Source organism: Bombus vancouverensis, chromosome 6, assembly GCF_051014615.1.
Source record: "Bombus vancouverensis nearcticus chromosome 6, iyBomVanc1_principal, whole genome shotgun sequence".
Taxonomy (NCBI): Eukaryota; Metazoa; Arthropoda; class Insecta; order Hymenoptera; family Apidae; genus Bombus; species Bombus vancouverensis.
This window is the reverse complement of record NC_134916.1, coordinates 11,147,601-11,169,111: the sequence shown is the minus strand read 5'-3', so window position 1 is coordinate 11,169,111 and position 21,511 is coordinate 11,147,601. Positions and strand designations below refer to the sequence as shown.

At 41.3% G+C, this 21,511-nt stretch overlaps 1 protein-coding gene and 1 long non-coding RNA gene across 6 annotated transcripts in view; one reads left to right on the top strand and one right to left on the bottom strand.

Annotated features, from left to right (window-relative positions):
* LOC117155641 (uncharacterized) overlaps positions 1-21,511 on the bottom strand; it is a 153,762-nt gene that overhangs the window by 82,458 nt on the left and 49,793 nt on the right. The window lies entirely within an intron of this gene.
* The window catches only part of InR-2 (insulin-like receptor-like), a 109,100-nt gene that overhangs the window by 83,323 nt on the left and 4,266 nt on the right, over positions 1-21,511 (top strand). For all 5 annotated transcript variants that reach the window (XR_013058713.1, XM_033331813.2, XM_076619593.1 and 2 more), the window contains 7 exons: positions 2,880-3,054; positions 4,737-4,983; positions 16,194-16,299; positions 18,237-19,637; positions 19,910-20,184; positions 20,412-20,774; positions 20,891-21,426. Coding sequence is in view for 4 of the 5 variants with exons in the window: in XM_033331813.2 (XP_033187704.2) it covers positions 2,880-3,054; positions 4,737-4,983; positions 16,194-16,299; positions 18,237-19,637; positions 19,910-20,184; positions 20,412-20,774; positions 20,891-21,426 (3,103 nt within the window). In the remaining variant the exon portion in view is untranslated. The remainder of the gene's footprint in view (positions 1-2,879; positions 3,055-4,736; positions 4,984-16,193; positions 16,300-18,236; positions 19,638-19,909; positions 20,185-20,411; positions 20,775-20,890; positions 21,427-21,511) is intronic.

Sequence of the window (21,511 nt, the reverse complement as noted above, 5' to 3'; positions counted from 1 at the left end):
GAAGGATCAAGCTTTTTACGACCTTGATTCTACTTTTTGCACGTACAGTTATCGTAACTCCGCTCTAACAATGGAACGCTTTGCCAGAAAGATTCAGTGACCCCGTAGACGACTAAGAATACCAAAGAACTTAAGAAGGAACGAGCCATAGATTAACGCATTGTTGATATATGACGAGTAAGCTGGCGAATTCACGCACAAACGTTGTCGCAGGTGGCACGCATTAATTTTTTGCACAAAATAGCCGCTGGTGCGACTTAAAATAAAGAAACCTTTGTATAAACTAGTCGGTGGTACGCCGCAAAATAAAATGAAATTTTTGCATAAATTCGCCGGTGGTACGCCACGAAATAAAATACAATTTTTGCATAATCTACAGCCGGTGTTACGCTGCAGAATAAAATCAAATTTTTGCATAAAATAGCCGCTGATATATCTGAAAATGAAATAAAATTTTGCATAAAATAGTCGGTAGTGCGTCTCAAAATAAAATATAAATTTCGCGTAAGCTAGGCCGGCGGTAGGTCGCAAAATGAAATATACATTTTTTGCATAGTAGTAGCCGATCGACGATGTGTTAAAAATCGAAGATTTAGATATAGGTTGTATCGTTGATGGCGGTGTTGTGGCGATGAAATCAGGCGAGGCGAAGCGACACAGCGGCCGCGTGCCTAGATCAACTCGCGCGCGCTCTCATGTTTATCCCAATGTCAGCCGTCGCGAGTATTTTTAGCGCAACCCGTTACAGTTGACCGCGACGAGTCGACGCTTCGTCACGGTTCTTCCAGCGACGATACGTAGCGTCGCGTCGCGTCGCGTCGCGTAGCGTCATGTCGCGTCGTGGCCACACGTCTGCATACACGTGAACCGACACGCTACTTTGCCACACGACCCAGTATTGACTCCTTGTTATTCCATTAGCTCGATTCAGAACATTCTTATGGTGCGTATCTAGATCGAGCATACGAATGCTCACTCTTTCTCTGTTTTAGTATAATTTGGTAAAATGAAAGTACGAACGAGCGTTCGTTCTCCGCTTAGCGAATCGGAAATCAAACATCCGAATGTTGGAGCAAAAATGCTCCAAAAACGCTTGTTCGACTCCTTTTTAGGGACTCGGTCCACCTTCTACGAAAGTTCACTCACGTTCACCGCGAAGGCGTAGAGAATAAACAGACGATTAACAAATTCTATTTGTCTTATAATAGAATATTTAAAGGTACGTTATCTGCTCTTTAAAGCGCTATAAATACGTATAGAGTGGCTTTTAAACCGTCGAGTAATAATTAGAAAATAAAGTTGAATTTGGTATAAATTCCCTATTTATAATAAATGCTGGATATTGTAATATTTGTATCGTAATTATTTATTTTATCGTGAAACTGGATTGAAATTGAACCTGGTTTTACATAGTTTGCGAACACGAAACAAAACTATTATAAAACTAAACTTGCACGTAACTACGATAGCATAAAGGCGTATTCTTTGATTATCCCTCCTCTTTATCTCGTGATACTTCACCTTTATAAAAACATTCTTCCTGTTACACTTCAATCACGCGTTCATTTATTCCGCCGTTTATTACCTATTTATTCCTTCTCGTTCGTGCTTATTATTTCCCAATAATTGCGTTTTTCTTGTCTTCCCTTTCCCTCTCTGTTTGTGTTTTTCCTCTTTTTTCCATGCTCGCCATCGTACGAGAATCCGTATCCTCTGAAACGCACGAATCGTTGAAACTAAGATTTCATACTTCGAGTCCATCTTCTCTCCTTATCACCAAGTCTCGTTTCGATCGACCACCGATACCATTCGTAAGCTAAGCTTCGATCGATATCGCATTTTCGATTACTGTGATCGATATCACGAAGAAAGAGCAGATTAGCGGGTACGCTGAAGCAAACTGAAAAGAAAGATTTCAGTTTGTTATCGCCAGCTATACTTGGAGTGATTCACTGAATAATTTGAATAACTTTGGCGTTCAAGTTGGTCCGGTTTGCCGGATCGTAGAGAAAGAGACTGAGAGAAGGGGAGGCAACGGATATCAACGATCTAGTCAGGTTGCTCGACCTTGCCTCCGGAGGCGAGTTTCGTTTCCCTCTCTGGTCGAGATTTAATGAATCGTAATCGGTGCAGTTGCCACGGCTCAGGGTCGCCGGTGTTCTTCGTCACCCTTTCCTCGATCGTCGGTCGGCTTAGTGTTTTCTGTCTTGATCCAAGGGAACAAAGAAGAATCGGTGGACGCTTCGAAAACGAAATGGAATATTTCTCTACGCAGCTGGCGAATTCACGTCGAATTTCATCAGAATGTAGAGAAAACTGTACAGTGGCTAGAAAAAACATTCGCGAGTTTTTATCAGGCGCTACATTTCATTCTTATAAAATGAAATTTTTATAGTTATTAATATCCTTGGATCTGATTAATCTGTACGAACGCAACCACGTGCATATACTTTGTCGCAGCCGTTGTATCGTCGATTTGGATATGCCGAAGATACGCTCGTCGAGTCTGTAAACGAGCCGAGTGTTTAAAAGATGCAAAATGTTGTCTAAAAATATCCACTCTATAATCGATATCTTATTTTGTTATTAATGTCATATATTGAAATACACTGTCCAAGTTAATAACCGAAATTCGACGGAAACGTCTAAAACCACTTTGCTCTTTCGTTCTTAAAGTCGGTAGATTAGATACGTGTGATTGGAGCTTCGCTCTACGAACGCAATTCCAAGAAACAACGAAGATAACAGCGATCACAGTACAAGCTAAAATTCCCTATTACGATGCAAAGAAGCTGTAATGTCTATTTCGATCGACCCTTCCACGATAATTCTCTCTTCGTCGTATCTGATCGAATCACGTACATCTTTTTCTGTTGCAGTGTGCCAAAGCATAGACATAAGAAACAGCGTGCGTTATTTCTCAAGACTGAAGGGATGCCGACTAGTCGAAGGCTTCGTACAAATTTTGCTGATCGACAACGCCGAGCCGTCGGAGTATGCCAATATCTCTTTCCCGGAACTGAAAGAGATCACCGGATACCTGCTTCTCTATAGGTAATCGTTGGTAGTTCACTTTCAAATAAACGTTAGGTGGAAAAAATATAACGACTGTCTGCTGGGGTATTACGCATCCTCAATTTGTCGAACGATTTAAATTCTCTGTCGTTATTACCGAGTCGAGTAGTTTAGATTAGTTTGCTCATTCACGTTTTCTTTGGGGAGCACGTCGTGCAGAGTGAGAAACGACATTTCTACGAGATTTTCCATCTGCAAAAGTATTACGAAACGATAACAGTGGTTTCTGAAATTCAAGTAATAAAATAAATCGTAGATTAGAAGGAAACGATACGACAGGTTTAGTTTTATCGATTTCCTGATCTTTCTGCCATTTATCGACTAAAAAGAAGTATTTTAATATGAAATACTCGAAGAAGATGGAATAATCTAATATGTAGATAGAACTAGCGATATTAATGTTTTCTAAATGTTGGAGACGGCGAGGAAAAGACGTATTTGATTGCAAAATCAAGCAAAAAAGATAGTTTGACATGGAATCGGTCGATAACGTATTATCAAGAACAGAGGTAAAAGATATGAAATGTTCATTTTTATCGGTTTGTTACTTTTTAATATCGCTCGGAGGCTAACATAGTTGGAAAGGAAATAATTTGTTAGATTCGATTCGAAGATACGTCTCGTAGAATTAATTGCAATCGTTTCTGAAATGTTCGATAAGGTGCAAAATTATGTACATATTTAATCTCACGGTGGAATAAAAAGACGATCTATGCAAATTTCAATTAACATAGAACGGATTACTAAATGACTAAAAATTGCTTATCACGTTCCTTCTTGCACGTGATCCTCGCATTGAATTTTAAAACTTTGCTTCTACGACAGAGGAAAATACGACATACCGTGCCTCTCTTCAACGTCTTTTAAGTCGAATCGAACGCACAAAAATTTTTCCTTCCACAAAAGTAACGCTCTTTCACTCTGTTCTTTACACTCGTAAGGGACAAAAAAAAAAAAACTTTCCATGAACCGTGCGAGATGGTCGAACGACGAGTCATTGGCAAATACACAAAGGAATTAAGTGACAGAGCCAACGGGAGCGTCGCGTCGCTGCAAAGTAGAAAACCGGCGCGGTTTATCTGTCTCTACGACTTCCTCTATCGTCGAGGGCCACTAAACTTCGTTGTACGTTGTTATTATCTCGCCGGTTCCTTCTTCGGCTTCCTTCTTCCTCGTTGGTTGCCCCTTTCTGGCCACTTTTTGCACAAGCATCGAAAAGTACCGTAAACGGCCAGAACATCGGCAGGTATAAGTTTGTATCGAGACTTTTATACTTTCTATGAAACGTTCGAGAGTGGGACAAAGGTCGTGCAACGAGGTAGACGCGAAGCAGCTAAATAACTGTGGAAAATATTTCACGTTTCGAAGAAATGTATAATCTTAAAGAAGAAAACGCCTGTGAATAATAGTATTAATATCGCGAAGGATAATATTTCTTCGAATATCTGCGAAATATATTTTTGCGAGTAGGGAAGAGAGAAAGGAACGGTCGATGAATTCCAGTGTACGATAACTAGATTGCGGATGTTCATGCGTTTACGAGAAATTTAAATGTGCGAAGATATACAGGAGGCGCGTAATATGAATATAATAAATGTAAAATACATTCGCATCTGTCTTTTCTTCTCTCTTACCTCTATTCTTTTGTGTACATGCTATAGGGTAAAAGGGCTGCGAAGTATCGGTCGCCTGTTCCCAAACCTGACCGTGATTCGAGGCCATTCTCTGTTTATAAATTACGCCCTTGTCGCGTTCGAGATGATGAACCTGCAGGAGATCGGGCTGCATAGTCTAACTACCATCGTGAGGGGTTCCGTTCGTTTCGAGAAGAATCCCGCGCTTTGTTACGTGGACACTATCGACTGGGACCTGATTGCTAAGGCTGGCAAAGGAGAACACGTGATCGCGGTAAGTTATCAAATCAAATAATTGTCAAATCTCATAGAAAGTTCTTGTAGAGATCAAAGATTGTTACGCGATTATTAAAATTTGTTATACGCGACGTTTTACGATTTCGCAATATCCTACGACCGTTTAGGAAATACATTTTTTTTTTTTAAAGAAGAAGCTACTAATAGGAGTTGATCGAGTTTTTCGCGATACTTCGAATTTTCCATTCACTTCGGACATGCGGATTTCATCGGCGGCAGAGAAATTCATTTAATCGGCCATTGACTAAAATTTCGTTGAAGTAAATGGAACACCGGAACTCCATCGTACTTGAAAGACGCGATCGCAAAAGTGTTGATTAATGCGCACTGTGTGAGAGGAATTCGCTGCATAGATGGAAAGCGTACAATTCAGACACCGAAATTCCATCTTCTATGGCAAGAAATCGCAATAGCGAGTAACGGCGGCGCCTTCTGGCATGTGGGCCAAGTCTTGGCGGAAATTTGACGATCCTGTGGAGAGTAGCAGGAGCATTATCCGGACGTGATGCAACGAACCGTTTCCTTGGCATCCCTCGACATCGGTATAACAATTCTATTGCCCGCTAATAAATAGCCGTCAAAATGAAACGTTATTTAACATCTTCGCATGTCGTTGACTTTGAAAATCACGCTCGTTCGTTTCGTATCGTCTAGCGCGACGCTTCTTGACGCTTTTTCCACTCGCGATTCCGGGCAAACCTTTTTCGCCAATAATTTTACGCAAGCCCAACTATATACGCGAAAAGGCACACGAGAGAAATATTTATTTGTTTATGTTTGATATAACAGATCGACATACGGGGCAGAAAAGCCAAAAATAATGAAGAGATGAAAAGAAATAGAAAATGCAGAAACAAAGAGAAAGACTAAAAATAGATACGAAGGAGCAATGAGAAAAGTTATATTATGACACTGGCATAGAAAACGCTCGGGAGAATGTCGAGAAGGATACTGTACATTGACCGAGAAGATGCGATGTGGCAAGAGGATTCCTGCGATTGACCATACGCGATTTATGCAATTACATTGTAACAATCGTAGAATGTGCGATGTTGTTGCGTATGAAACAACAGGTGACTTCTGAAGCTTCTTCGTGGTACATTGAGGAATAGCAGCTGCATGATATCCGGACAGTCGACAATCGCCTTTAACTATTTTACTAATAAAGATCGTATCAGATATTATCCTTCTCTTGCTCGGTATCGGAAGATATAAACTATCAACGATACTGACGTAACTGTGAAAATCAAACGTCATCGAACGTTGCTATATTTGGTAGTCAGCCTTAAAAATTTCTGTCGAACTCTCGACATTATGGCTGCAAGACGTACAATACGGAGATCATGTTATACCATCGTATCCTAAAATTGGTTTGACAAGGTGACAGTACGATGTTCTATGAGCGTTTGTATTTTTAAGAGACTTGCAGGATCCGTGAATAAGTCCTAAAGAATCAAGACGAGGTTATAAATCAAGATTGGCTGAGAAAATAATACTTGGATCTTTCACATTATCAAGCGTGGATAATGGCGTACGATTTATGAAACAATTAAACGCTAGATTATTTCTCCAATGATTAAAACGCACAATACGACACTCGGATAAATTGAGAGATAATTTATTAGCTAAACGCCAGTTACGTAGGCGATCGAGATCGACCTGAATCAACTGGATAGAGTCTGACAAACATCTATTCTGTTAAAGATCCTGAGATCGTTAGATATTTTCATCGTTAGACGTATCATTAACCCTTTGCATTGCGAATTTTATTTCAATTTCGTTACCAGTAGCTCCCAACGCTTTCAAGTGTTTTATTTGAAATTTACTTTAACTAAAATATAAGACAATTATAAATAAAGGAAGGAATAATTACAAAAATATATAAAGGAAGAAAGGAATTCACTTAAATGCCAGTTTTATTCACACTGTCGTTGTATTTTGTAATTTTTAAGCGTATGATATATCTTGAAACAATCTCCAGGATGCAATCCTGGATTTCTTTCGCACGTTTTCACAAAAAGCCTGGTTTTCTTTCACAAAGAAAGGCGGGATTAAAGAATGTCGGGTGTGACTCGACAAAGGAGCTTCTGAGATAAAAACTGACGAAGATAGGAGTGCAAAGAGTTAATAAATAAAATAAAAGGCGATAGATCCAAGCGAGGGTCCTGAGGAACTCTGGATGTACTTTGAATTTCCCTAAATAGATATTCGCCAAGTTGATAATTTGGATTTTGTCAGATAAAGAATAAGTAGAGTACGGAATAATTTATGAAGTCGATAGCTTTGTTAAAGTCAGTGTATACGTCATCAACTTGGAAGCCCTTCTCAATGCAATCCACTAGGTAGCGATGGTACTCAATCAGATTAGTTAAAGTGGATCGGCCAGTAACAAACCCGCGTTAATTATTACATCTTTGTAAATAAACGATAGCTCTTTGGTTATTAAGTCTTGAAGAATCTTCGTCGTTCTGTATATAGTTGGAGCTATAATCAGAGAAGTTTAATTTTAAACGATTCTCAGTTATATTTACAATTTTATCACCAAAGCTAAATTTACATTTTGCTGAGATAAATCTGCTGTCTTGTCGTTACATAAGCAATTTAATCTCGGCTGAATATTTGATATAAGTGACAGAACATCTTGATCGTTTTTCGTAGACGCGTAGTCTAAAATCTGACAAGTACGTTTAAGAGATTTTTAGAAATTGTCGGTAATCCTATCCTAGTTCCAAGCAAAAGTTTATTTTTTACAGGGTCGATGTTTTGTATCTATGTCGACTGATAACTGGACGAATTCTTTTTTATCGTTTGTTGACGAATGACTGACATTTTTCATCTCACTGGTGTGTAAACAGCTGCAAACATTTTCACAGCCCCATAATTCTGTTACGCAAACCTGTGCGATCGCGGCTCCTTTAAAAAAAAAAAAATCCTAGTCTACGATATTGTTTTCGATTCTATTCTACGAAAAATATATAGCAAAATCAGAGTGCAATGTCCCTGAAAAATATCAGCAAAATTGTTCAAGAGTACAAAAGATGAAATTTAAATGGACGTTTTCAAAAAAAAGTTCGGTTCGGACCGTGTCAGATTAACTTTATCGGGAGAAAATGTTTTTTAGCTTTGGTTATTTCGGCAATGATTAATAATTTTCCTAGGTTTCTGCAAGAAAGATCGTAATGCGCTAAAATGAGTAGCAATTTTGCAGGAAACAAATACATCTTTAATAATCAACCTGGGAAACAAATTAAATTGTCATTCAAGTTTGTTAATCTCTCCAGCATAACCGTTTCCTTGTTTACGGATCTCCTATTTTTTAACACATCTTATCGCTCCTGTTAGAAATAAATTCATATTTACATCGTACTGGTATTTGCAAGAACGACAGTCGATCTAATTGGAATTAATTTATTAGCTCTTTGTTCCACAGTTACGGAAATTTTCTGTTACCTTTCTTAACGAATGACTCGCTTAAAACAGCGATCATTTGTCAGAGTACAATGTTGCATATACGCACCATGAAATCTGAAAGAGTTGAATTAGATCACGTAAAAACAGAATTGCAGTTTCTCTAACCACGTTAGATCGAAGTCGTATAAAAACGGAATCGAGCGTGTACGGTTGTTCTATTTTCAAGATTGTGTCACGGAACACGGCCCCATTACTCTATAAACCAATCGGACTTTGCATCGCTTCCGTTAGCCAACTTTCCGGCCACGAACGGTATACATTGCACGGAGCAAGTTTCGCGATTCGAACGCGTCGACGACAATCTTTCGCGCGGCGCACCACCGATTGCTTTCGGGTGAACGGTTCCCACGACGATTTTGCCCGATGCAGGGCAATAATATCCCACGGTTCCAGCGTAAATCAGAGAATCGCACTGCTGGCACAGTTCGCGATGAACTATTTCTGTCGTAGATCGACCGACTGTCCTCGCTGCTGGCGGGATAATAATATCGTCACGCCGTCCACGAAGAGGTGAACCGAGTCGTTTTGGTGCGCCACGGCCGATCCAGCCCTCCGCGGAAACCGGTTCCCGAACCGGTTACAATTTCTAAACGATCAGACGTTCTTGAAATAAACGTTAACCCTCCGAGGCTATACCTTTCAGCAGCTGAATCGAGTCGAAATGACCCAGAATATACGTACATCTACAGATTAAGACGTACGCTATCGCTTAGAAATACCAGCACATTTGTTTATGTCCGACAAGCTGTACTTTAAGCGTAAAGTCGCCGGTAACTCGTACTGCGATGATTTGATTCGTTACAATTAAATTGCCGATTTTGATATTATAATCGTGGAAAATTGAAGGGCTCGAAAATGCACAGAGAACGTATGTAATATGCAGAAATAAACGTGAAATGTGTAAAGTATGTGGCAATCTTCGTAATACCAATACCAATACTGTCGAACGTTGTGATCTTTATTTCGATAGAACAAAATCGATCATACGTAATTCGATAAAATGATATAAAACGAAAAATATCGTACATCTATTTTCCTTATGAAACGAAAGAAACAGGAAATTGGTTCAATAGCCATTTTATGCCTGCAACGACTACAACGAAAGAAAGTAGACTCCAGTAGCAAATTTATTAAACACGTACGTAATAGCATTGGACTAGAGCCGAGTATAACACTGTAAAACAAGAGTAGAACAAGATGAAATCGAAGATACGCGGTAGCTATATTACACCAGTGAGCATCGGATCAAAACGATCCAGATCCAGTGTCCGATAGTTAAAGATTGATTCGCGAAAGCATGTGTGCCATAGCGTTCGACTATGCTCAAATATAGCGTTGTAAAGATGAGGATAACAAGAATGAAATGCAAGATATGCGGCAGCTATATTACAGCAGCGAAGATCGGATCAAAACGATCGAGATCCAGTATCCGAGAGTTAAAGGCTGACTCGTGAAAGCACACCGTCAGTTCGATGGATCGGCGTATTTGAAAGGCTCGATGCTGCGAAACCCGATCGATTCGACGCGCAATCGTCGACAGTGTTGCAAATATCCTATACAATGTTCCTTAAATGTAAATCTCATTTAACGCGATGGAATGCGGTTCGTCACGCTTGCCGCCCTCTGTAGATACAATGAAAGCTGGCGTTTTAATCCAGTCCCCATCAACCAGCTGACAATGCGTTAATTCGCGTTTAATGCGGAACATGCACACCGATCCGTGCAAGTGGCAAGCGGATAAGCGCTGCGTCATGTCGATCCAACCCTGCCAACCGATCCTTTCTTTCCGCCGTGTCACGCGCGGCAGCTTTACGCGCCACAGCCGAGAGTAACCGATCGCAGTTACAAACTTTCGCCGGTGAGAAATACCATTCGACGTTATCAGCGACCATGTAACACGCGGAAAACGTCGCTCCATCGAGAGATCGTAGTACGGCAATCTCTCTCTCTCTCTCGAGAAGGAGACAGCTGAAACACTCGTTAATTCGGAAAATATAACGCGCGTCTCTCGAGCTCGTCGTCCTGCCTCGTTATCGGTTGGAATACACGTTGCCAACTCACGTACATCATGCACCATGTGTTTTAGTTTCCAACTTTGGAGAACGTATGGTTTGCGTTACACGCGAATCGTTCGATCGGAGCATTTGAAACTTCGTTTTTCGTTTCGGCTATCCCGAATCTCCGAGAAGCGTATACTTATGTTTTTATCAGATTCGCGAGATCGCGCGAGCAAGCGTACGCTGCAAAGGGCGACTCCGACAAATCCGGTCTGAAGTGTGATCGGCTTCGTTCGAGCGAGCGGTTTTCGGACAAAGAGATTCGAATCTCTAGGAACGTGTTCCTTCGTGATTCCCGAGAGTTTCGTTCGGATTATCGACAATTACGAAACGCCTCGAAGAGCTTTCATTTCTCGACGCATCCCGCGGTAAAAACTTCCACTCGGTTAGCGCTCTTACTGGCAATTTGCACCGGTTACGAAGAAGTTTCGATCAAAGAGGATTCATCGGAGCAACGGCGCGTGCCGTTATTCGCTGGTTTGTGGGTGAATTCGACGAGAGAAGAACGATAATGACGTTATCGTCGCGCGATCACGACGAACGAATTTCGCGCACGTTAGTCTGCCAACTGTGAGAAAATGTAACGTACGATTCATGCTCGACTACCTAGCAGCCTAGCCGATTTCACGAAACAATTCTGTACAATTTTTTAGTATCTTGTATCTCTGTCAATTTGTGGAAAACTTCAGTTCTGTGTTTAAAATTCTCTGGTGTAATAACAAACCTGTGCTCTTGTTTCGTATTATGCATAAAATAATTAGAAACTGTGACTTTGTTTTTAAACGGAAAAGCGTTTCTGTTATTCGAACACTTGGTACTCAAGCGTTCCATTATTCAAATATCATCATTTCTCTTACGTTAATATCGTACGATTCAAATTCTAAATAATTTTTCGATTCTGATATTCTCCTTGTAAAATAAAATAATTTTTGTAGGAAATAGTTGTTTCCCAGAGCAAACCTTCTTGTCATAAAATTAACTATTTCTTGCGTTTTACTATTTCTACCGTAGCATTCCTTGCTCTTGTAATAAATTCACACTATATGATAAATGTGCAGCGTTTAGTATTTTCCTTTGCACGAAAGTGTCTGTTTTCTGACATTTAATTCAATACGATTAATATGACAGATAGATGTTTATGCAAAGTCAGTTTTTAATAACGTATGCAAAGAGATAGAATCTAAATGAACGCTTACTCGTTAAATATTATTACGAGTGCTATGTTTCAATATTTTATACAGAGTTTCCGGTTACGTAGGAAACAAAATATGCAAATTATTGGAAAATTATAAACTGTATGAAAAAGCGATTCAGACAAAAAGCGAATGGGCATAATTTCGTACAATTTTTAATTAGCCTTTTTGGAAGATGGCTAGCTACAGGTTATATGAAACTGACATCAACGTTTACGTGACATTTACATTTTTTAAAATGGGATCATAATATTTTTAATACAGTAAATCGATCCGTCTCGGTCCTCTCCCCAAAAAGAAAATTCAACTTGTTTATGTCTAAGAGCTTAGCAAATATTTTATCTTTACTTTGTCAAAGTTAACGTATGGAAGACAAAGACAACGCGAACCTAAGAACTCCACCTCTCGCCGTTCCTTGTCTTTTATACGTTAAATCTGACAAATGAAAGTATATACCAATTTTCCAGGGAACGTTTACTGTATTTGAAACTACATGATTCTATTAAAAGAACCTGTATTACCTGGCCACGTAGAAACGAATCGATTACAACCAGTTTATTTGCCCTTTGAAATCATCCAATTCGTGTCTGTATTATTTTTTCCCCACGGTGTATAGTTTTCCAATAATTTGCACCTTTCGTTTGTAACTGGATACCCTGTGTATCTTTGCATATCATACAAATTTCGAATCTACAACCTGTAACTTGAAGGAAACACACCGAAAATTACCATTAACCGACGAAGACGTTCAACGAACAACCAATACTTCTCCTACTAACGTTGGATCACGTTATATTGCACGACACGATCGCTAGATTAGTCGAGTACGCGACGTTTTATTTCCGCTTTGCCCTGTAAAATTTCGACTCGTCGATGTCTCTGGTGAGTTTGGAAATCGTAAGCGACGCAGGGCTACTCGATAAAGTACAGCCGTAGAAAAAAAAGCGTTGGAAAGGGAATAGATCAGAGACATGGAAATCCCGTCGCTAATTGCCGCGCGATACGTCCTGAATTATTTCTCTGGCGACCAACGACCAGAACGACGAGGGTGGACGTATGGATCGAACGGGGTGGCGAGTCGTTGTAATAAAAAGGGCGAGCCGTACCAGTGGAGCTCACGAGCTTGACGGCGACTCTTTTCCATCGGCAACTTTTATTTAAACTTTCATTGTCCGCTAATGGAAACGCAACGCAACGCAACGTCGTTTCGTCCGCGGCCGAGCGTTCTTTCGACGCTCTTTATTGATTCCTGCGACGCTAACGCGTCATATATGACGCGTCGCGTGCCCGCCGCTTCCGCGAGATAAATCTGTCCAACGGTCACGCGTCAATCTCTTTTCCTCTATCTCTATTTTTTCCCGACTTGCTTGATAACGTGACCGCGATTTCGCCGGTAATTATCCGTATCATTGAATCTTGCAACTGTGGAGAAGATTCGATATGCGTCAGCTGGTCAGCATCTTTTCGGAGAATCTATCAATCTATGGAGAACTGAGGAATATCGCAACGTCATAAATACATTACGTTTCTTTAAATTTCGTAGAATCGTAGAATCTGGCTGGAAGACATAACGTACGTAGCAACGAAAGAGAAAATGAATCGAATCCTTGGAAATCAGGCAGATGGCAAGCTTGTTGTAAGTTGTGCGAAATTACGTGGATGGAACTCTTTAACCCTTTGAGCGCTATGAACGCAATATACGTTCTCGTACAACCATTCAATTTAGGCTAAAAGTGGCGCTAAAGTGGCGTGATAAAAGAGACGTATGGATGTTATCCACCTGACATTTTGATGATTTCGTTGAAACAAAAAAAGAAAAAAAAATTAATTATCAAACTGGCAAACCAAAGCGAAAAACAAAGCGTGTAGCAGACTGCATTGCCTTGATGGGCGCAGTTGATAAAATCGATATGATTTCGAGTTCACTTCGCTGCGTTCGAAAAAGCACAAAATGGTATGAAAAATATTTTTTCCACCTTTTAAACCTCGCTATATACAGTGCATACATTCTTTGTAAAAATGCTAATAATAAAACTGGAACATTTGAAAATTTTCATTTGCCTCTCATAAAAGATATTTTGCAAAAATACCTACCACGCTGAGTAGAGGCTAAAGGGGGAAGATTCATTCGGACGACCTTCCATTTTTGTTAACGAAGAGGCATTTTCCCACATCCTGCACAACTAAAGAAAATAATAAACATTGTTCACGACGAAGATGCGCTGTTTGCACTAAACATAATCGCAGGACTGATTCGCGTTACGAATACAAAAAATGTAACATTGGCTTATGTATTGAAGCCTGCTTTACCATACAATACAAAATTATTAAATTTTCAATTAAAAAAATACATTTTCAAGCTTTTATATTCTTCGTGTTATTATTGCTCGATGAAATAAATGGTTATTAAGGCTTTTCAGGTCACTGCATCATTTATTTTAATTACAATCGATATATTTTTCGATGAAAATTCAGTCCGCTCAACTTGCGCTCTTTCGTAAAAAATACGCAGCCCACGGTGTTTTTTCGTAAAGAGAGTGCAGTCCACGGCGCGCGCTTAACGTCGGACAACGCAGCGCTCAAAGGATTAAAACCATCGATATATTTGCAAATGTAAAAGCACCGAAGTAATTTACACGCCTAATATTTAACACACAATTTTTCTACGAACAGAAAATAACGCAAGTAATTGGTAACCGAATTACCAACGAAGATGGCGGATTTTATTATCGTACGAAAATTGTCCTTGTGATTCGATTAAACGGTAGCCGAAAATCACTATGTCCATTCACTATTTCAAAGTCGTAGTAAGATACCGGTTTGTTTCGTTGATCTTCGTAATCCCCGTGCCACGACAATCCCGATAAATATCTCATTTCTCGAGTCCGGCCGATAGGATGGTAGCTCGTCGCAGCAACGGGTCGCAAGGGTGATCGATAGAACGTGACCGGGTCAGAGGGTTAATTAGTTTCCGGCTGGCGCGCTAAAAAATTCGAGCGTGTCGCGAGGGTCGAGGGTCGAGGGTTCGTCGCAAAGTTTCGAGCTTTCAACGAGGTGCGATCGTCGAGAGTACCGTACACCCAATTGCATCGTTTGATCGCTAGGAAAAACTCGTTATTCAATCTTGAAATTGTAATTTCGAATTTAAATTTTAACAAATATTGAAATTTTCATTTGAACGGAAATTTCTTTTCACATTGCGGATTTTTGTTCACATTGCCGAATCGGTCGGATTAACCACGCGTTACTCTAACATTTCACGTCGATTAACTCGTTCAGACAGCTTTGGGGTTCTGGCATTCTCCGATTTTCGCGGTACTTTTGGAATCGTTCGATTCGGATGTAGAATATAGCGTGAAATATCGTTTTCAGCCAGCAGTCGAATTTTTCGACAGGATACTAATTTTTTACGAACTTTTACCCGAATACCATGTTTATTCGTATTGCTTGATTCCGTCGATGGTACGAGAACAGGAAATGAGCTTCGTGTTTACAGGATGTCGACGTTTGAACAATCGACGGGGCGGGAAGTCGCAGTGGCGCGTGTCAAAATTTGTAGAATTTGTTTCAGTCACCTGTTTCAACTTTTAAAGCTATCATCCCTTTAACTTCGTGATCGATTAAGTTACATCTTTATTCCCTTATGCATTATATTATAGCGAACTTTTTATAACGTTGAATAAAGAACGTGTTTTATGAGAAATGTTGCATCCACTTACACCGCTATGATTGCTAGCCCATCAATTTCAACGTTTTCGTGTCTAAGTTGTGAAAAATTAGAAGAGAAGAGAAGATCGGTAATCGAGATGGTAAACTTTTAGAATTTTTACAACGCGAGCAAACGTAAAACGAAAGTTTCGCCGCGAGATTTTCGGTTTAGACACTGAAGAAAAATCGCAACTCTTTAAGAACGGCGCTAAAACAAAGGGCACGTACAGAAGAGATGTATCGCGAAGTGTATGAAACTAAAAGTTTCGCTGAAGCCGGAAAAATAGCATAACGGCGATAAAAATAAATAATGGAAGGCGCCAGACGTATCGATCCAACCTTTAGCACTCCACAGCCTCCACGGAAGTTAAGGAATTCTCTTGGCCGGCGCGGCGTGTAGCTAACAAGGTGGTAAACTCTCCCCTTCGTGCGCGATTTTCGTCCTTGGAGTCCCACGTGTTTCCAAACGTTCGCCGTATTGATATTTTTACGATTTCAACGATTTTAGAAACTTCAACAATTGGGCCACGACACCGCGTGTCCTACGAGCAATCGTCATAGTGAAATAATAATTAAATAACAAATTTTTTATGAAATCATCGTTCACGGTAAAAGCAATCCATCGATAAGGTATTAATAGACGAGTAATACGTCGTCGATGTTACAGAGGAAAAACTAGGTTCAAAAATGGCTAGGAAATATTTTGATGGATCGCTTGAATATTTCAATATTGATTTTTCCTGTATTTCTGTTCACAGGGGAACAATCCGAGAAATGGATGCCCAGTGTGCGAGAAGCACTGTCCGCAAAGACAGACCAAGTCGGATGAATACTTGTGTTGGAACCAGCAACACTGCCAACAAAGTAATTGTTTTTCTCTCTGGAATTATGAATTTCGCATGAAATATAATAGTAGACTCTGTCTGTCTGTCTGTCTGTCTCTCTATCTCTCTATCTCTCTCTCTCGATCGGTCTTTTTGTGATAGAGCAGAGTTTATAAAACAAGGTAAAATTTGGAACGAAATATTCAGAGGAGAATTCCATTTGGTATGGTATATGGTAAAAGGCACGTTTAGTTGCACGAAAGTTTATGCGTCGTGTAATATCAAGACCAACTTTTTTTTTTAGATTAAATTTTGTTTTATGCTAAATTCGACGTAGGATGAATACGTTACAGATAATAACGTGGCAGATGAAAAGGAGACCGGGTAAAAGGGAAGCTCTAGTATATCGTCAATTCTAGCAATTTTCGTTTATGCAAATAAGAAATTTCGATAGAACTACAACCGTCTGAACGCATCAAGGGAAGCCACAGTTCATGTATAATAGGAACTTATCGATTCTCCAATCATTTTCCCGTTTTCGCTGTCTTGCCGAATCTAAGCTACTCTGTCCATATCTTCTGTTTATTATATCGAAACTAACGTTATATACGATAAGTTTAATTATTTCGTGCAAAGTTCAAGATCGAACTTCGTCATGTCGAAGCTTAGGTGTTCCAGACGGACGCTACTTTCTCAGTTTCGCTAGAAATCGATTCCAGTCTCGAAGCATGACAGCCACCGTTTCATCTGAAAATATCGTTTCTCGACAAAGTAGAGAAATCGCGCGCCAGGTAGAACGAAAGTTGGAAATTCCCTGTCAGCCGATGTTAATTCGTAACGCGGCGATGTCGCAGGGGAAATTCCCGATGTTGGTCGGCCGCGTTGTCCGAGTGGAAGATGAAAGGACACGCACGTTTCCAGCTATCTTCGACGGCTGCCGCTCCCACGCGTGACGACGACCCATTCTCGATCACGCTCCCGCCCCGTTCGTTCCTTCCTTCCGAAATTATCCGATTATTCGCTGGCCTTGTGGAAAATGGAGGCTGTCTGGCCGCGAGGAAAGGGGCGACGAGAAATTGGCGGCGGCGCGACACGTTGGCCACCGTAGGCGGCTCACCCGTGGGCGCTACGACTCTAAATTACACTCAACGGACCTTTGCGCGGGTAAAAACTGACAGGAATGCGCTAAACATCGCTGTACTAGCAATCGCGTGCCGCTTGAACTTTTCATAGAACGCCGATAGTCGTTCAGTTCCACGGTAGCTCGAGTGTTTCACGTCGATTTATGAGAAGCTTATTTTTGGATAATTTCTCAAGGGCCTACGAAATGTTTTTCTTTTCTTCTGTTTTTCTTTTTTATATTTCACTCTTTTTTTTTTGGCGAACTTTCGATGTGTTTCGCGTTTATCGATCGTATCGTAGGCTGTTCGTTAGCGAGAAGCGGCCCCTTTCGCAAAAATTACAGGGAAAGTTGGAGACGTCGCCACGTGTCCCCACGGAGAACGTGACAAGACTTCATCCGGTGAGACGCACGTTCGAGGCTACATCCGTGTGGTTGTTTACCCGGAACAGTGGCTTGAATTTTTTCACGTGTAGTCATCAAACAGCCATTTTATCCGTTAAAAAGATTCAACCCTGTACTTATATATCAAACATCGGACAGTGTCTCCTTGATGCTTCTCTTAACAGCTACCTTATCGAGTGAAGGCGAACTCTCTGGAACGAGGTAGGATTTAAAAGACACAGAAGACAGAGGGATTTATAAGATATCTTCGATCGTTGAACCGCTAATTTTACCGGTAGAAGTCTCGAGAATAGCGCGTTGGTCAATTAGGTGGACGAGGGAAAATAAGGAAAACGCTTAGGTCGAAGATGCTATGTGGAATCGTAGGACAGTAGAGATGAGAACACCTTCGTACAACGTGATAGATAGTACGTGTTGTCAGTATCATTGGCGTTCTAACTTGTTCGTTTCAGTCTGCGATCGAAAGTGCGAGAACAACGCATGCGACGAGTCCGGAACGTGTTGCCATCCGTCGTGTCTGGGCACGTGCACTGGCCCGACGAATCGCGACTGCGTCGTCTGCAAAGACGTGGTAACCGACAACAACGAGTGCAGGGAACAGTGCCCTAACGGTACCTTGGAATTCATGAACCATCGATGCATCAACGAGGAGAGGTGCCTTGGAATGCAGAAACCACGGGAAGTGTTCAACGTGAAGAACTACCCGTACAAATCGTTCAATGGAAGCTGCGTAATGGAGTGTCCACCGGGCTACATGGACGAAGAATCAAATGGCAAAGTGTCGTGTAAAAAATGCGAGGGACCCTGTCAGAAAGAGTGTGCCGGAGCGAACGTGGACAGCATCGCCTCGGCGCAGAAACTTCGCGGATGCACTCACATCACCGGCAGTTTAGAGATCCAGATTCGAGGTGGGAAAAATATCGTGAAAGAGCTGGAAGACAGTCTGAGCACCATAGAAGAGATCGACGGCTACTTGAAGATCGTGCGTAGCTTCCCACTGATATCTCTCAACTTCCTGAAGAACCTGCGAGTGATACGCGGAAACGACATCGATAACTCAAAATACTCGTTATTGGTAATGGACAACCAAAATCTACAGGAACTCTGGGACTGGAGTTTGCACAAAGATATTAAAATCCTGTCGAAAGGTGGCATAGGAAAGATCTTCTTTCATCTAAATCCGAAACTGTGTTTGTACAAAATCGAGATGCTTCGAGAGAAGGCGGGTTTACGACCTTTTACGGATTACGAGGTGGCGCCTAATAGCAACGGCGACAAAGTTGCGTGTAACGTAACCGAACTGAGGACCAGGGTTGGTAAGAAGTCACCATGGGGTGCGGTGATCGAGTGGGAACCGTTTATTCACCACGACGCCAGGTCTCTTCTTGGATACGTGGTGTATTTTATCGAGGCACCCAACATGAACGTAACGATGTACGATGGTAGAGACGCGTGTGGTGGAGATGGTTGGAAGGTCGATGATGTATCCGCAAGTACAAATACCACCCTGATGGAAGGATCCAAGTTTGGGTCTGGTCGACAGGAGAAGAACGTACATACGCATTACTTGTCTCAGCTGAAGCCGTACACGCAGTACGCTTATTACGTGAAGACTTACACTATTGCCACGGAAAGGTCCGGAGCCCAGAGCAACCTAACATACTTCAGAACGATGCCGGAAGCTCCTAGCTCACCCAGGTCCCTTATGACTTGGAGTAATTCGAGCAGCGAGCTGATCATGTCCTGGCTGCCACCTCTTCACAAGAACGGAAACCTAACGCACTATCGGATCTTTGGACGATGGGAGCCGGACGACCCTAATTTCATCGATCAGAGAAATTATTGCGAGGAACGTGAGTACATCGATTATGAGATCAATTTTATTAATTTTATCAATCCCTTGACATTTGTAAATGTGATATGCACGGATACGGGAATGTGTTCGATTCGCGCAAGCTCGTAATATTCCGGGGCAGAGCTTGTTGCGATTGTATAAACGATTCGATAAGGAAAGAATTAATATTTGATCGATAATATTTAACATTAATACTTGAATTGATTTTTTACTTGAGTAAAAAAGAAATCAGGTAGATCTAACGATAATTAAAATGTGTTGCATGCTTAGCTCTGATGCTGACAGATAAGAAGGCGCTCGCAGAGGAGGAGAGGAAACGAATAGAGGAAGAGAAAGAGCAAATGATACCTGAAACTGGCACCTGCGAATGTCCTGATCGAGAAACCGATCAGTCTCTTCGAGAGAAAGAAGCGTCCAGCGCGATCGAATTCGAAGACGCTTTACACAACCAGGTCTATATAAAACGAAAACCGAAGAAGAAGCGCGACGTTTCGGAGATGTCGTTCATTCTATCCAGAAAAACGAAATCGTTGGATCGAGATCAGGTAAAGCATCGCTCAATTTCATCGAAAAGTATTTATAGCGTTTCCATACGCTTAGCCAACCTGGTATCGAGTTTTGTACGTCCCTGATGCAAAATTGCATTTATAGTCGCTTGATTCTCGCTTTCTTAAGTGATACATCGCTAATATCGGTCAGTTCGAAGGAGTTAAGTCCCTTCCATGTCCTTTTCAAATTCATCTTCCTAACCTTTCCACTTTTATATTCACAGCCTGTAATGGAAAAGATCGAGAACGGGACGTACATAGTGTTCGAGCAATTGGTGCCCAGCATGAATCTCTCCTTCGTAATGAAAAACCTACGCCACTTTGCCGCTTATAACATCGAGGTGCAGGCTTGCAGAGCGCAAGAAATGAACGACACTTACAAGAAATGCTCCACCAAAAGTATGAGAACCTATCGCACGTTACCCCTGGAAAGTGCCGATAACATTCCTCCCAACACCTTCAAGATGAGCATATCCGGCGAGAATAACAGTCTCACCATGGTTACTCTGCAGTGGGATGAGCCACCTCAGCCCAACGGTCTGATCATCACCTATCAGATCGAGTACAAGAGGGTTGACATACAAAACGTGAGTGGAATTCACGTCTACTTAACTTCTATTGGTTCATTCTGTCAAACTTTGTTCACAGTATCGGGTTTCGAATTTTGCAACAATTCTGTGAACAAAAGATTATCCTGTTTCAGTACAAACCGACCGTGGTGTGCATCACGAGGCGGGACTTCACAAAGGCAGGCAACTCGTACGTCCTTAAAGAGCTTCCCGCCGGAAACTATTCCGTGAAAGTTCGAGCGACGAGTCTTGCCGGCTATGGCGCCTATACGCACGTAAAATACTTCTACATCGAGGAGAGAAACACCCTAAGTATTTTCTGGGTGATATTCTGGCTGTTATTTTGCACGGTCATCGCGATCGTTAGCTTCGTCTCGTTCTACGTTTGTAAACGAAAGTTCTTAAGGAACGTTCCTAATGTGACGTTGATCGCAACCGTGAATCCGGAGTACGTGAGCACTCCGTATGTGTTGGACGAGTGGGAGGTACCAAGAGAAAAGATCGAGATGCTGAAATCGTTGGGAACTGGCACATTCGGCATGGTTTACGAAGGAATAGCTAAGGACATCGTGAAGGGTAAACCGGAAGTACGGTGCGCTGTGAAAACGGTGAACAAGGACGCCACTGATCGGGAGAGAATCGAGTTTCTCAACGAAGCATCCGTGATGAAGTAAGTTGATGAATAATCCGAACACGTTGCAGGGCAAAAATAACCCGTGCTCGTGCTTATCTTTCTACAGGAAAGTAAAAATATA